The 16,557-nt window shown below is 39.8% G+C and overlaps 1 protein-coding gene across 2 annotated transcripts in view; it reads left to right on the forward strand.

Moving 5' to 3' along the window:
- Positions 1-16,557, forward strand: part of NAA15 (N-alpha-acetyltransferase 15, NatA auxiliary subunit) — a 63,197-nt gene that overhangs the window by 33,747 nt on the left and 12,893 nt on the right. For both annotated transcript variants that reach the window (XM_073341162.1, XM_073341163.1), the window contains exons 13-17: positions 1,012-1,140; positions 2,137-2,350; positions 4,807-5,000; positions 10,566-10,674; positions 12,687-12,785. In XM_073341162.1, the coding sequence (XP_073197263.1) occupies positions 1,012-1,140; positions 2,137-2,350; positions 4,807-5,000; positions 10,566-10,674; positions 12,687-12,785 (745 nt within the window). The remainder of the gene's footprint in view (positions 1-1,011; positions 1,141-2,136; positions 2,351-4,806; positions 5,001-10,565; positions 10,675-12,686; positions 12,786-16,557) is intronic.

Here is a 16,557-nt window from a genome sequence, read left to right on the forward strand (position 1 = left end):
AAGTGTAAAGTACGTTGCATATTTTAGCTGTCCTTCTGAGCCTCTAAATTGGTCAGTAATTTCTTTCCCTGTTCTGGCTGAGTTATGAAGGTTGCTCACTTCACTTGTAGCAGTTTGTAGCTAAATTTCATTTACATGGTGATAATGGCTCCATAGTTAAGGTTAAGCTGAGTTTTGCACTTACAAGGATTCAACTTCTTTGTTACATATGAAAAATGCAGTACATCCTCCCCAAAAGTACAGCACTCTGAGTACAGAAGTTTCTGCAGACTTGCAGATAAATCAATTTAGATTTTAAATTAATTCTTAAAATTCCCTTACAAAATTTAGAATCCTTTGTCAAATCCTTTTTTGTTCCAAATGATCTCAACAACAGAGACTATTTAAACTTTCCTCATAGAAGTTCCATATAGTTGGTAATAGTATTCTTTGAGGTCCCTTATCTCTGGAACAGGCTATCCCCATCCCATATGTCTGAAATATCCTGAGTATAACGATTTCCAAGGCATACTCCAAGGTGCATCTTATTTGTTGGGCTGCTGGGGAGGTGGACTTTTGAGAGTAATCGGAGTTGTGGGGAGGACAGTTTTGTGTTCTGCAGGTTGTTTAATTTTATTTCTTCTTGTTTATGGCAGAGACATCTTTAGCCTTGGATAGGCGCTCTGTTTTTGTTTTATAAATTAGAGGCTAAAATGCACTGAAATCTTGATCATGGGCTACATGTGAAGAATTTTTGAGAATTGACTGTCACTTTTCGCCAGTGTTCTTCATAACTGAAAGTTTATTTTTCAGCAGAGGCTGGCATAGTCTTTCATCAGCTTGCTCCCTTTCAAAATGGTTGCTCTCTTATTGTTTACAGAGGCACTGAGGCCACAAGCTGCCGTTAGTTATTGCCTCCATTGCTCTGTTCCTCTCTTCCTTCAGGGAAGGCAGGAGGGAGGAGAAAACTGAGGTGTGCCTGAGCAGAGAAATGTTTTTGGATTATTTCTAATATTTCTGTTTTGCTTTTAGGAAGGAACCTCAGCAGTAGAGAACTTGAATGAAATGCAGTGCATGTGGTTCCAGACAGAATGTGCCCAAGCTTACAAGGCAATGAATAAATTTGGAGAAGCACTTAAGAAATGCCATGAAATCGAGAGAGTATGTGTCTAAGTAATTTAATCTGTTAAAATTTCCAGTTTTGCTTTACTGTCATTGCATGTTTTCATCTAAACATTAACATCTCTAGCCTGGCCCTTAGAAACCTTGTAATTTCCTGTGGCATGCTATGGCCTTCCAAGTGTGAAAGAGCAGCCTATACCCATGTCTAATTGTAACTGTATTAAATAAAGCTCTAATCCTGCAAACACACGTGTTTAATCTTACTCATATGAGTAGTCCCATTGTGTTCAATGAAAGTACTCGTATGAGTAAAGTTAAACATGTGCCTAAATGCTTGCAGGATTGGAACTTAATCTGCATGGGTTTTGACAAACAAGGCCATTGTAATGACTTTTTTAGTCCTAAAATGCCAGAAAGCAGCCAGAAGCTCAGAATGATTTTTCTCTGGTTTAATTGCTGAAGGAGAAAAATTGTGCCACAAGTCAAAACTTTGTTTGGTACTCTGAAACTACTCAACTTGTGTGCTTAAGGCTCGACCACTCCACAAAGTCTTCCATGGCTTTTTTCTTCAAAATTTATAGTTCATGTTAAATTCTTTCTCACAAAATAAATATTCTTTTACAAGTTTGTTTGTTTTCCAGCACTCTCCTCTCCTCTCTATTCGCTGTAGTAGTGTCTGAAAGAATTAAACTTGTGCTTTTTGGTCCTGACTTGTTATACTCTACATTGGTCCTGGAGTAGTTCCTTTTTTGACATTGGGTATTAGGCAGTTCGTGGAATTATTTTTGTCAGCTTTTAGGAGAAAAACTTCATTTTGTAACTTCACCCATAACTTCATACATTTTTCTTAAGTCCAAGTACCAAAACTTGAATGACACTCACTAGTTGAGTATGTAAGGCACTGATCCATTATCAGTTGGCCGGTTTTTCTTCAGTTGCAATTTTTTTTCATAGCTGCGTCTAAGAAAATATGTATTTGAATTTCAGGTTTGTTTGGTTCTCTAACACTTGCTAAAACTTGCTGTTTTCTGTTAGCATTTTGTAGAAATTACAGATGACCAGTTTGACTTCCACACTTACTGTATGAGAAAGATTACACTTAGGTCTTATGTGGACTTGTTAAAACTAGAAGACGTACTTCGGCAACATCCATTTTACTTCAAGGCTGCACGAATTGCCATAGAGATATATTTGAAGCTTCATGATAATCCTCTAACAGATGAGAATAAAGAACACGAGGCTGATACAGGTATAAGAAATTTCCTGGATTTATTTTGTGTGCAGTTTATGTATTTGGGGTATATTCTGTAGATATAGATATTTGTATGTTTGACATTGATAGTTAGACTGGAGCTCCTAATTCAGTGGTAAAAGTTGCAAGCCAGAAATTGACTTGTAACAAGTGAATGCTAACTTTCTATTAAAAATAGAGGCAGTGTATCCCAGTGGGTAGAGAGCTGGACTGAGACTCAGGAGATCTGGTTTCTATTCTGTCACTAGCCTGCTTGGTGACATTGGACAAGTCACTTTAACTCTCTGTGCCAGTTTCCCCATCTGTAAAAATGGGATAATGATACTAACCTCCTCTGTTCAAGTGCTTTCAGATCTACAGATGAAAAATGGTGTTATTACTTCTACGCATTCTGTTTATACAATGCAGATTTATAGTTAAAATCCAAGTAGGATTTTGATGGGATAATTCTAAAACACTTTTCCAAACCCTTTTATAATTTCCAAAGAAAACCATTCAAATTTCATTTGAGACTGATCAAGAAAATGCTGCATATTCATGGTCTCTTGTCTCGATGAAGCAGATCTCAGGGGTTGCATTTGAAGCAGCTGTTCTTCCAACAAGTTTCAGCACAATTCGAAGGTGACCTGCAAAAGGTAGAAAAATTGAGTTGTGCTGTTGTGACATTCCCCAAGGTACAATCTAGACTGATGGACAGCTGTGACCCCACAATTCTCCGGTGCCTTTTACACGGTGTAGCTGTGACAGCATCCACTCGTGGTCAGCTCACACACTGCTTCCAGCATGTAAATCGCTTCTAGCTATACTGTATGAGTGCTACAGCCACGCATTAATTACACTGCAGGGCAACACCAGCAAACTCCCGGTCCCAGACTTTCACCCCAACTGTGCGTCCTGTACTGCCCAGCACCTTCCTGGACAATACAAGTTTGGTGTAAAGTCCATCGTTTCATTAATAGAAATTTATATGCACAAATCTTGTTATCTCAAATGAAGTTTCTGAAATACTTCAGTCCAAACACACACTGGTTTAGATAAAACAATAAAACAAGTTTAGTAATTACAGAAAGATAGATTTTAAGTGATTACAAGTAATGAGGCATAAAAGTCAGAATTGGTTACAAAGAAATACAAAATAAAATGTAACTGACACCTACCTTAACAAGCTAAGTGATTTCAAAGCAAAAGTCTCTCACTACATGTTTTAGCAGTCTTACGGACTGAAATTCTTTCAGCCATGATCCCTCCCCAGTCCATTGATGCTTCCTTTGTCCTTCAAGTGTTGATGATGCCGTCAGTAGAGATGAAGGGAGAGATATTTTGAGGACAGGAACCTCTAGCTGTTTCTTTGCCAAAGCGTAAATTTCTCACTCACCCTTTTTCCTGCTGAACAATGGTCGTGTAACCAGGTGATAGTTCATTTGATTTTGTTTACACCTGGCTGAGGCATCAGTTTGCCTTTTGTCTTTGAGGAACTGGTTTAGGCCTGCTTTTCTAAACTTGGAATGTGTCTCAGTAATGTTAAATCTTATAACTTTATATATAGTGTTGCCACGCACAATTTACCAGGACAATAATGATCAGGAAATTGAGTTTTCAAATAATACCTCACAAGGCATACTTTGTACAAAATCCATTATAGTTTTGTAAAAGGGGCAAACATGAGGGTACAGACTGTCACAGATGTCTTCTGCTTTTTGATCTATAAAGTCCTCAGTGTTAAGTATTTGGTGGGGGGCGGATGGGTGTTTTTATTATTAAAATGTCAGTCTGGCCTTCTTAACTGAAGGACAACTTGGATGACTTGTGGACTGGGGACTTAATAGAGGAGTTGAAAGGAAGGGTACTGAATCTTTGTTAAAGAAATAGGAATGAACAAAACTAGACAGTTTAAAAAGTTTAGTGAAAATTGCTTCTCATCTCAGTTTCACTTGCATAGCTTCAGGTCTAAAGAAGCTAGAAAGGGCACAAATGCAATATGTTTTTACAGATTAATTTTTGGATTTTGTTTCAAACTTTCACAATGCCTTGGTTGTTATGGAAATCCCAAATGTGAATCAAATGTAAACTGATGCAGTGTTACCTCTCAATTCTGCCTATGCATCTGTGTAGGCAGTGAAAAGTTAAACCTAATCACACCATATATTTAAAAATTTAATTGTTTACCTCAAATATTTTTGCTAAATGTTTACGTAATTTGTTAAGCAGGTGCTTTCTTTAGTTGTTAGAACTCAAGGATCTGTTCTCTGCTCTGAGTTCTACTCCCAGCTCTGCCACTGACTTGTTAAGTCAAAACTTTTTACAAATGTAATGGCAGCATTACTTAATAGGAAAAATATGGGTTAGAAAATAGACGTGGAAACTGGCAGTCGTTTGAAGTAGAGTAAATTCAAATGTAGTTTTAAAAAAATCAAATCTGTGTCATCACCCATTTATTGAAACATTGTGTGCAGCAAATATGTCTGACAAGGAGCTAAAGAAGCTTCGCAATAAGCAGAGAAGAGCACAGAAAAAAGCACAACTAGAGGAAGAGAAGAAGAATGCAGAAAAAGAGAAGCAGCAGAGAAATCAGAAGAAGAAAAAGGATGATGATGATGAGGAAATTGGTGGTCCAAAAGAAGAACTTATCCCTGAGAAACTAGCAAAGGTACTTGCCTGACTGTGTTCAGTAACTGGCTATGAGATTAAAATCATCTTTGCAGCATATTATCTTGAACTCCAGAGAGCCATTAAATTTTATTCTTGCATAACTTCTATTCAGAAGTGTCACCATTTCAAAACAAAGGTTTCTGGAACAATTTCTTATCTGGTTTGTAATCTACAAGTTTTATGGAGGAACTGAGTTTGTCTCTAATCCTTCAAAGACCACATGCATTGCAGCAAGAACTGTTGTTCAGTCATTCACAATAAGTAGAAATATCTTCATAAATGTGTTGTACTAGGTCACTAATTAGATTTATCATCAAGTTTAGCAGGTTAAAAATCTTCATATTCTGAAGGTGAGATTGATACATTCATTTTTACATTCTTCACATCACATAGTAATTTGTATTTGCAGTTTGTCAGGCATTGTGGAATTTGTAGGAATCAGGAGGTAACTGAAAAAGTTTCAGTAAAATGATTGAGAAAATTGGGTGAAACATTTGTTTGGAATTACCTGGAGGATGAGTTTGAGGTTGGATTACAAGTTATGGAATAATTTACACTCAAAGAAACTGCAGTAGGTAGAGGGAGAACAGCGTATGAGAAGAATGTTCTATGCTTCTGTTCTTGTGAAACATAGGCTTTGAGTAGGAGGAATAGAAAAACATTTGAAGTGTAGGGAACAGCACGGAAGAGTTTAGGTTGGACAGATAGGGAGAGCAGACTAATTCCATGAGGATCTTGAATACTGTTGTAAAAAGAAAAGGAGTACTTGTGGCACCTTAGAGACTAACCAATTTATTTGAGCATAAGCTTTCGTGAGCTACAGCTCACTTCATCGGATGCATTCAGTGGAAAATACAGTGAGGAGATTTATATAAACACAGAACATGAAAAAATGGGTGTTTATCATGCACACTGTAAGGAGAGTGATCACTTAAGATGAGCTATTACCAGCAGGAGAGTGGGGGGGAGAAAACCCTTTGTAGTGATAATCAAGGTGGGCCATTTCCAGCAGTTAACAAGAATGTCTGAGGAACTGTGGGGGGGAGGGGGAATAAACAAGGGAAACAGTTTTACTTTGTGTAATGACTCAACCACTCCCAGTCTCTATTCAAGCCTAAGTTAATTGTATCCAGTTTGCAAATTAATTCCAATTCAGCAGTCTCTTGTTGGAGTCTGTTTCTGAAGTCTTTTTGTTGAAGAATTGCCACTTTTAGGTCAGAAACCGAGTGACTAGAGACACTGAAGTGTTCTCCAACTGGTTTATGAACGTTACAATTCTTGACATCTGATTTGTGTCCATTTATTCTTTTACGTAGAGACTGTCTGGTTTGGCCAGTGTAGATGGCAGAGGGGCATTGCTGCACATGATGGCATATATCACATTGGTAGATGTGCAGGTGAACGAGCCTCTGACAGCGTGGCTGATGTGATTAGGCCCTATGATGGTGTCCCCGAATAGATATGCGGACACAGTTGGCAACAGGCTTTGTTGCAAGGATAGGTTCCTGGGTTAGTGGTTCTGTTGTGTGGTGTGTGGTTGCTGGTGAGTATTTGCTTCACGTTGGGGGGCTGTCTGTAGGCAAGGACTGGCCTGTCTCCCAAGATCTGTGAGGGTGATGGGTCGTTCTTCAGGATAGGTTGTAGATCCTTGATGATGCATTGGAGAGGTTTTAGTTGGGAGCTGAAGGTGATGGCTAGTGGCGTTCTGTTATTTTCTTTGTTGGGCCTGTCCTGTAGTAGGTGACTTCTGGGTACTCTTCTGGCTCTGTCAATCTGTTTCTTCACTTCAGCAGGTGGGTATTGTAGTTGTAAGAATGCTTGATAGAGATCTTGTAGGCGTTTGTCTGAGGGGTTGGAGCAAATGCGGTTCTATCGTAGAGCTTGGCTGTAGACAGTGGATCGTGTGATGTGGTCTGGGTGAAAGCAGGAGGCATGTAGGTAAGCATAGCGGTCAGTAGGTTTCCGGTATAGGGTGGTGTTTATGTGACCATCGCTTATTAGCACTGTAGTGTCCAGGAAGTGGATCTCTTGTGTGGACTGGTCCAGGGTGAGGTTGATGGTGGGATGGAAATTGTTGAAATCATGGTGGAATTCCTCAAGGGCTTCTTTTCCATGGGTCCACATGATGAAGATGTCATCAATATAGCGCAAGTAGAGTAGGGGCATTAGGGGACGAGAGCTGAGGGAGAGCTGTCACCTACTACAGGACAGCTCAACAAAGAAAATAACAGAAAGCCATTAGTCGTTACCTTCAGCCCCCAACTAAAACCTCTCCAACGTATCATCAAGGATCTATAACCTATCCTGAAGGATGACCCACCGCTCTCACAAATCTTGGGAGACAGGCCAGTCCTTGCCTACAGACAGCCCCCCAACCTGAAGCAAATACTCACCAGCAACCATACAACACAACCACTAACCCAAGAACCTATCCTTGCAACAAAGCCCGTTGCCAACTGTGTCCACATATCTATTCAGGGGACACCATCATAGGGCCTAATCACATCAGCCACGCTGTCAGAGGCTCGTTCACCTGCACATCTACCAATATGATATATGTCATCATGTGCAGCAATGCCTCTCTGCTATCTACATTGGCCAAACCGGACAGTCTCTACGTAGAAGAATAAATGGACACAAATCAGACGTCAAGAATTATAACATTCAAAAACCAGTCGGAGAATACCTCAGTCTCTCTGGTCACTCGGTTTCTGACCTAAAAGTGGCAATTCTTCAACAAAAAGACTTCAGAAACAGACTCCGAGAGACTGCTGAATTGGAATTAATTTGCAAACTGGATACAATTAACTTAGGCTTGAATAGAGACTGGGAGTGGTTGAGTCATTACACAAAGTAAAACTGTTTCCCTTGTTTATTCCCCCTCCCCCCCCACTGTTCCTCAGACGTTCTTGTTAACTGCTGGAAATGGCCCACCTTGATTATCACTACAAAGGGTTTTCTCCCCCCCGACTCTCCTGCTGGTAATAGCTCATCTTAAGTGATCACTCTCCTTACAGTGTGCATGATAAACACCCATTTTTTCATGTTCTGTGTTTATATAAATCTCCTCACTGTATTTTCCACTGAATGCATCCGATGAAGTGAGCTGTAGCTCACGAAAGCTTATGCTCAAATAAATTGGTTAGTCTCTAAGGTGCCACAAGTACTCCTTTTCCTTTTGCGAATACAGACTAACATGGCTGCTACTCTGAAACCTGAATACTATTGGGGGATTTTTAACTGAAAGCTGATATGGTGACAGGAAGCCAGTGATTTGAAAAGATTGATTTGGTTTTTGGTATGGAAATTAAATAAATACAGATTGAGCAAGTTGAATTTTAGAGACAAGGCTGAGCAAAACCACAGAGAAAGGAATTACACTAATGCATATTAGTTCTGATGAAGACCATGGATAAGAGCTGTGGCAGAGGAATAGTTGAGTGACCAGTTCTGATTTTGTATGAAGCTTATCTGCGAGGAGTGAAGCAAAGAAAGCTTTGTGTGGCAAGTGAAATGCCAGCATTGAATGCAACAAAACGTTGTCTAACTTTAAAATTCTCAGTAGGGTAATCTCTGTTGACAGACCTTAATTAAAACTTAATATTTGGCTTTTGGCAGAAAATGACTTGGATTCTCCTGTTTTTGAAAGAGTGTATTACCAGTGATAAAGGCAACAGCTGGCTCTTGTTTAAATTGCTTCAGTCTCTAAACATTAGACATCTGAGGCTACCATGAGGGTTCAGTAAGTGTTTTAGCACCAGGGCCTCTAACTAATCCCTAAACTAACCTGCAGTAAGGCAGACTTTCTGTTTTATTAACCATCAGAGAGGGATCTCTGGTAGAACAAATCCTTCAAAATGGTGGATACTGCAGATGCCTTGTCAGAAGAATGCTGACTGCACTAGTCATGTTAGCTGAGCTAACGGCAGCTGCTCCCCATGCCTTTTTTGGGCCTCTCTGCTCATAGAAATGTCAGTATCTCCATATGCAGGCAGATACTGTGGGATTAGGAGAGGTGTCTCTTGTCCCTTGGCTAATATGTATCAATATGTTTTATTTCCTGCTCTGAATTTATCTTTTGTTCCTTTTCAATTGGAAAAAACTCTCCTTGGGCTCTGAGAGATTATATTAAGGGTACGCCTCAGAGAAACAGAAGTGTACAACTACCACTCTGTTTCTGCTATGATGAGTAAGAGGAGCAATGGCTGCAGATAGTGATCTCTTTTCCACTGGCACTAGCCGAGTGAGGCAAAGCTCCTCCTTTGGGTGCATTACATACATTTTATGAAGAATCATGGTATCAGGGAAGCAGTGTTTGGGTATGTGATCTGAGCTAAATGTATACACAAGCTATTGTTGCATCAGCAGGATTCCCTTCTACTGAACCACAGGAGGTTTGTCAGGTGGAGTACCATTGTGTTGCTTCTGTATTGTCTTGCAGCCCTGTGTAGTTCCTGAGTGCCCTTCCTATTTGGATCTTTCTGCTCCTGTGACATCCAAGTAAGGTGCTCCTCAGCCAAACTTCAGCTTCTCCCCCGAGACTCCCTTTTCCCACCAGAAATGCGGTGATTTGTGGAAACTGCCAGTAGCAGGAGGAGTGAGGACATTAGAGGTGCTTAGGAGCAGATCAGAGGAATAGCTGGAAGAAGTGGGGAGGAAGCAGGAGCATTTCCTGTCTTTTCCACCTGACAGACTTCCTTTGGTTCATCAGAGACTCCTCTTATAATCCCAAGACAGTTGGAAGACCTCAGGAAGGTTGGAAGACGGGGACGGGAGGTGACTAACTGAGAACATAGGGCTTGGGGCAGTGTGAGAGGAGCTAGTCTTTTGGAATGGACTTCCTAAAAGGCTTCAGGAGAGAGGAGAACCCCCAGTGAATCTTAGGAGACTCAGCAGGAGCTCTCACAAATCTTTTGGAGAGGAAATTGTTTTCTACTGATGAGCCCCCCTGTTGGCTAGTTAAATTTTGAGATCCATCTCTATAAGGGAAAGGGCTAGAGAAGTTTTTAATTTTTTTTTAAGTGAATTAGACAAAAGATTCCTAAATTATGACATCCAGAGTTGTTCAGAAATCCCAAAGTAACATTGTTGCACTTCTTAGAAAATAAACACAAAGCAGGAGAGAAATAAAACTTTGTTTACTGGACTGTTCTAGCTGGGAACTAGTGACCAAGATCAACATTTAGTCACTTAAAGTCTACCTTAAAGCTTATCAGTGTCTTAATTGGGACTGGTGCTATGGGTTGACAGCTCCAGTGACTGTCGAGTGGCATGTCAACTGAGTGCTAGATACCTAAGGATACTTTTTTTTTTTTAAAAAGGCCACCAAAGCAGGCTAATACTTTGACAATCCATGTTCTTATACCAATATATGAATGCAATATCTGACATGCAATATATGAAATAATATACTTTCAGGGCATCCAGTGTACATCACCCTATGAGAGCTGTCCTATTGCTGGTTTGATTTCAAACTAGAAAGTTCATATTTCTATTGGTAAAGAAGAAAATTAATCTAATTCATTTTATTCCCATTTGAATTGCATATTTCTTGCCTTTTTAGGTTGAAGCACCTTTGGAAGAAGCCATTAAATTTTTAACACCGTTGAAGAATTTGGTGAAGAACAAAATAGAGACCCATCTTTTTGCTTTTGAGATTTACTTCAGGAAAGGTAGGTGAGAGAACTAATAGAATAAAGAACTTTGTAGTTATCACACTAGAATAATTTTCATAGATATTACATTAATCATCACTGACCTATACTGCTGTAGTATCACTAGTTGATGCAGATTGCTTTTAATTGGACACATCCCCTCCCCTGATTGTTCTGTGGAATAACAAGGACCACCTTTTTCACAGATCTGGAAGAGCTGGTGTTTATCCAGTTTTTTTGCTGTATTCTTTAAATCCTTACGAACCAGAGATAAATACGCAAACTTTCACATTCCCAGTGTGCTTGCTTGCACCAATAGTCATTCATGCATGCAAGTTAAAGGTATGCAGATTTTTACATTTGGATTTAAGTGTCCTAATCTAATTTCAGGCTCGTGTTCTTATGTAAATATAGGTAATATTCAGGTTTCTTTCACTCTGATGTGTTTTGTAGCAGAAAGATCCTCACTGTATTGAATCAGGACACTCGTAAGTCAAAATGGGATATGCTCTTAACATCTGTCATAAATATAAAGGGAAGGGTAACCATCTTTCTGTATACAGTGCTATAAAATCCCTCCTGGCCAGAGGCAAAACCCTTTCACCTGTAAAGGGTTAAGAAGCTAAGGTAACTTTGCTGGCACCTGACCCAAAATGACCAATGAGGGGACAAGATACTTTCAGATCTGGAGGGGGGGTTTGGTCTGTCTGTGTGATGCTTTTGCTGGGAACAGATCAGGAATGCAGCCTTCCAACTCCTGTTAAGTTAGTAAGTAATCTAGTTAGAAAATGCGTTAGATTTTCTTTTGTTTAATGGCTGGTAAATTACGCTGTGCTGGAGGGAATGTATATTCCGGTTTTTGTGTCTTTTTGTAACTTAAGGTTTTGCCTAGAGGGATTCTCTGTTTTGAATCTGATTACCCTGTAAGGTATTTACCATCCTGATTACAGAGGTGATTCTTTTAACTTTTCTTTAATTACAATTCTTCTTTTAAGAACCTGACTGATTTTTCATTGTTCTTAAGATCCAAGGGTTTGGGTCTGTGTTCACCTGTACCAATTGGTGAGGATTATTATCAAGCTTTCCCCAGGAAAGGGGGTGTATGGCTTGTGGGGGATATTTTGGGGGAAGACGTCTCCAAGTGGTCTCTTTCCCTGTTCTTTGTTTAAAATGCTTGGTGGTGGCAGCATACTGTTGAAGGACAAGGCAAAGTTTGTACCTTCGGGAAGTTTTTAACCTAAACTGGTAAGAATAAGCTTAGGGGGTCTTTCATGCAGGTCCCCACATCTGTACCTTAGAGTTCAGAGTGGGAAGGAACCTTGACAACGTCCATGTGTGATCAGTACAGTTAAGTTGCACTTAGGTCAGGGCTCTTCATTGAGGGGTTGTGGGCAGTGTTCTCTTCCCTCCTATTGGGTCCAGACTGAATAACAGGTATCCTATTGCTGCTTAGGATTCTGTGACACAGACCACGTCAGTGTTATCTACACTTGCCTCTGTGGTGACTTCAGCACTGATACCTCTGATGTTGTTTTTTTTCCTGCCTTTGTTTCAGCTAAGAAAAAAAAATTGTGATTTGAATGCCCTTAGGCATTTCTGCCATGCACCAAAACTGAAATCTGCAGTACCTTTTCACCATAACCTTAATTTGGCCATATTGTACTGTATTGAGATACTGTACTACCTGTACAGTAATATGAAACACTACAAAAAGAACAAGATACTCAATTGATGTCCAAACTAGAAAATTTGATTGCTTAACTTTTGTACATTTAAGTTATCAAATAAAACATTGTTTTAGTTTGAATAGCTTGTATTTTCATTCACTCACTAACTTTAATGAAGTAGGGGTGAATTACTTGCAAAAGAAGCAAAGGTAATACATTCATCTTTGATTTGTTCTGGTTATTGACATTTCAGATATAATTTTCTTTCTCAATCTTAACATCTAAAACTTAATTTGATGGTTTCATTTAAAAGATTTTCAGAGATAGTTCTATAACCACCCACCACCATTATTTCATTTACAGAGAAATTTCTTCTGATGCTGCAGTCTGTGAAGAGAGCATTTGCTATTGACTCCAGTAATCCTTGGCTTCATGAGTGTATGATTCACCTCTTTGGCAGTGGTATGTATCTGTCGTATATATCTCTACGTAAAGTATTCCTAGAGGAATTCTGCACCAAAAAATTAAAAATTCTGTGCCAAAATTTTTTATATTCTTCACACGAGTTGTTAAAATTATGCAAAATTCTGCATATTTTATTTGTCAAAATAACACAATATAATCATGTCAGTTTCAATTATTTTAGTAATTTATTTCAAATTAAGGGATGGTCTAGATAATATTTAGTCCTGCCATGAGTGCAGGGGACTGGACAAGATGACCCCTCGAGGTCCCTTCCAGTCCTATGAATCTATGATATCTGTCAAGAAGTATGTCTATAACAATACAGTCCACAAAGAAGATTCAGGAAATGTTTTTTGACAAATACATTCCTTATTAGGCATATTAAGACACAACTTTGAGTAATAATTCATTTAAAACTGCAATACAGAAACTTATTTCCCCATTCCCCTCAGAAGCAGTGAAAAGGCTTGGGTGGGGAGGCAGAGGTCAGGGTACTGGAGGAGATGAGGGAGAGGGAAGTAATTCCTGGGAAGAAGCTTAGAAGTGAACCTGGAGGGTTGTTGAGTGTGTGTGGGAGAAGTATGGAAGAGTTTGGGGTAGGAAGGTTAGGGGGTGGAATTGCTAAGGAGTTGGGGAACCTCACCCATGCAGACTGTGGCTGACCCCTAACCTCTTTCATTTAGTCAGACACATCTGCCCCTGTCCCCATGTGTCCCTGCACCCCACTCCCATTCATCCCCCACCTGTCTGTCCCACACTAGCCCTTCTGAACCCAGGTCTGACACCCACCCAGAAGTCCCATGTGCCCCATACTGTCCATCCCCTCCATATTCTGTGCCTCCTCACTTGGCCCCACAGGCAGGGTGCTTTGAGGAATGCAGCTTTTTCTCCTACATATCCATAGAGGGCTGCTCCCACCTGGGAGCAGCTGCCCTCTGGTCTGGTTCCACAGCAGCCTCTGGTGGGCAAAAGAATGTATTTTCTGCGGAGAAAACAAATTTTGCCGGGGACATGAATTCTGCACGTGTGCAGTGGTGCAGAATTCCCGCAGGAGTAATATGTATGCTATCTGCAGCTATCTTTTGTGGTAATCTGTTTCCGTTTACAAACTATCAACACAATTAATTCAAAATATTTAATATCAAATGTACATGCATTAGAATGCTCTTTAAATGACTAACTTCATGTTGCTAAATTAACAGTACAGTTTTGGCTACTACAGAGTGACTTAAAGGAGCGCTGTGATATTAACAATCATATTCTGTAAACAAACTTCTTAACCAGTGCTATTAAAAGTAAGGAATTTTAAGTCAAATTTACTTCCTGCTATGTAAGTTCTGTTGCTTTTTTGCATTTCTTGCAGCTATGATAATGAAAATCAGTGAATACAGATTTACCTTTTCGTAAACATTTTACCTTTTCGTAAACATTTTACTTTCATGTTTGTAATGCTGCAGTCTTTGGGTTACAAATGCTCCATGAGAATACTACTTTGTTTTTTCAGAACTTTAATTTTGGCCCAAACTTATGTTGACATTATCCTTTTAACTAATGTGATTTCCTCAGTTTTAGAAAACCCTTTGATAATTTTAGAGGTTTTTTCCCCCCATTCTAAGGCAATGGTACCTAAAGCAATTGGTTTTGCAGTTAAATGGCTATGGGGTTGGAGAGAGGTGTTTTCTTTTTTTAAATGTGGCATAGCCAAAGTACTTGTTTGTGTTTGGTGGTATAAAAGATTTTGTGGGGATCTTGTATGTCCTGCATAACTTGGGAGTGGTTTTGCCAGTTCTTGGCATCAAGTGAAGTCAATTGTGAGTAGTTGACTAAAGTGGCCATCTGAAACTCATATCAGTATAGTTTTATACCACAACATGCCTTCATGAATTTTGTATAAAATGTATACTCAACACCTAAATCTTGCTATTTGTTAAGAAGAAAACATTCTGAGACTTTTTTTTTTAAACTTTTTATTAAGGCAAAGTTGCACTAAAATGTTAACATGCTACATCTTACATTACTGATGACTTGTTCAGGTTAATACTTTTAAACTGTTCAGTAAAATATTTTTAGGAAAGCCTCCTGTGTTCTGTGCACTTATCCATAAAATAAAATATACAAAAGGACTGTCCACTAATACAGTTTTTCAATGGCCCTGATTAACTTCTGCTGACAAACTCTTTAGATGTGATCTGCAAAGCGGGGGAGGAAAAATTGGGATTGTGCACTTCTGCTTCTTTATGTTTTTAGGACACCTAAAGGCTAATTTACATGCTGTTAAGAAGTTTGTTGGAACCCCACCTCTTCTCCAATCCTGCTGGAAGAGTAGAACTGTTATATCATAGGGCAGGCAATTTCTCCAGGTAGGAGATGTGCTTATACAAAATGTTGCTTAGAGTACTATATGCCTGAAGTCTACTTTGGTGAAAGAGTCTAAGTGAATTTAGAAATGGTTGAATGTGTGGGACAAAGAACAGATGGTGGTCCTGTGGCTCTATACTTCCAGCAGGATGTGGGAGAAGAGGACAATGGATCTGTACTTTCAGCAGGATGGAAGAAGATGAGGATGGGTCAACAAAGGCTTTTTATTTCTTTTAATTTTTTTTTTTTTTTTACATCGGGAACACAGGTCTTGTTTTGAGAAGAACTGCTTATTTGCTGTATTTAAAACTTGTTTAAGATTAAATACCTGAGCAAAGAGTTAGAAGAAAAGTTCTTTTTTGTTAAAGGTTCAGCACTCCTGCACTTTTCGTTAAGGGGTCCCAATCTACATCACTGCTTTCTGAAAAAAGACCCATAAGCAGAACAGGGAAGCTGTTTAAGGGATCCCGTTCTCTGTACCCTCCCTGACTGACACACATCACAGATGCTTCAGGGACAGCCAGGAGTGTCCATCTGAGCCACCTGCAGATGCAGGGGACATAGTCTCAGGATAATCTGAAGTTACTGATAGAAGTCCCGGAGATGAGACCCATCAGGCTTCCATGGATAATGTTTCTGCCTGTTCTGCAGGAGTGCACAGTGGTGCAAATCCTGAAAGTGCATCCAAGATGTACTATATAAGCAGAGAGGAGCTTGATCATGCTTTGTCTGCCTGGAAGCCATTAGGCTCTGGAAGTGGAGTCATCAACATAGGATAACCCTGCTGGCTCTGGGCATCCCACTTTCCACTGGCAGACTTGTTAATTAGACATGCAGTGACCAACCATAAGTGGCCAATGAAGAAATTTGTCATAGATCCCATATTTCATTTATGAGGAGCTACCATAGTAGACTTGTTTGCCACAGGGGACAACACCAAATGACAGACTTCTCCAGAGGAGGCATGAGGCAAGGACCATTGCTGGACACCTTTCTTTGGTGGTATCAAGGACTCCCCTTGTCTTCCCACAGATTCCCCTGATCTTCAGAATAGCATCCAAGATCAGGAGAGACCACACTACAAAAATCCTGATAGCTCTTTACTGGCTGAGACAGATTTTTGGTTGTTGGATCTTCTGTAGACATTCACATGACCTCCCGGGCACCTCATGGCCTACTTTGGACATAATATCTTGGAATCACAGTCAGTTCTTCTTTGAGTAGCGTCCCTATGGATGCTCCACTTCAGGTGTGCTTGTGCCTCTTGAGCCTTGATCAGAGATTTTCCATTAGCAGCATCTGTTCAGCCCACATATATGCATGCCACACACCAAGGGTATATAGAGTTGCGCTGGCAAACCGCCCTCAGTTTCTTCACTACCACCTTGGTCTGAGGCAGAGCTCCACCATG

This window comes from Lepidochelys kempii, chromosome 4 (genome assembly GCF_965140265.1).
Source record: "Lepidochelys kempii isolate rLepKem1 chromosome 4, rLepKem1.hap2, whole genome shotgun sequence".
NCBI lineage: Eukaryota > Metazoa > Chordata > Testudines > Cheloniidae > Lepidochelys > Lepidochelys kempii.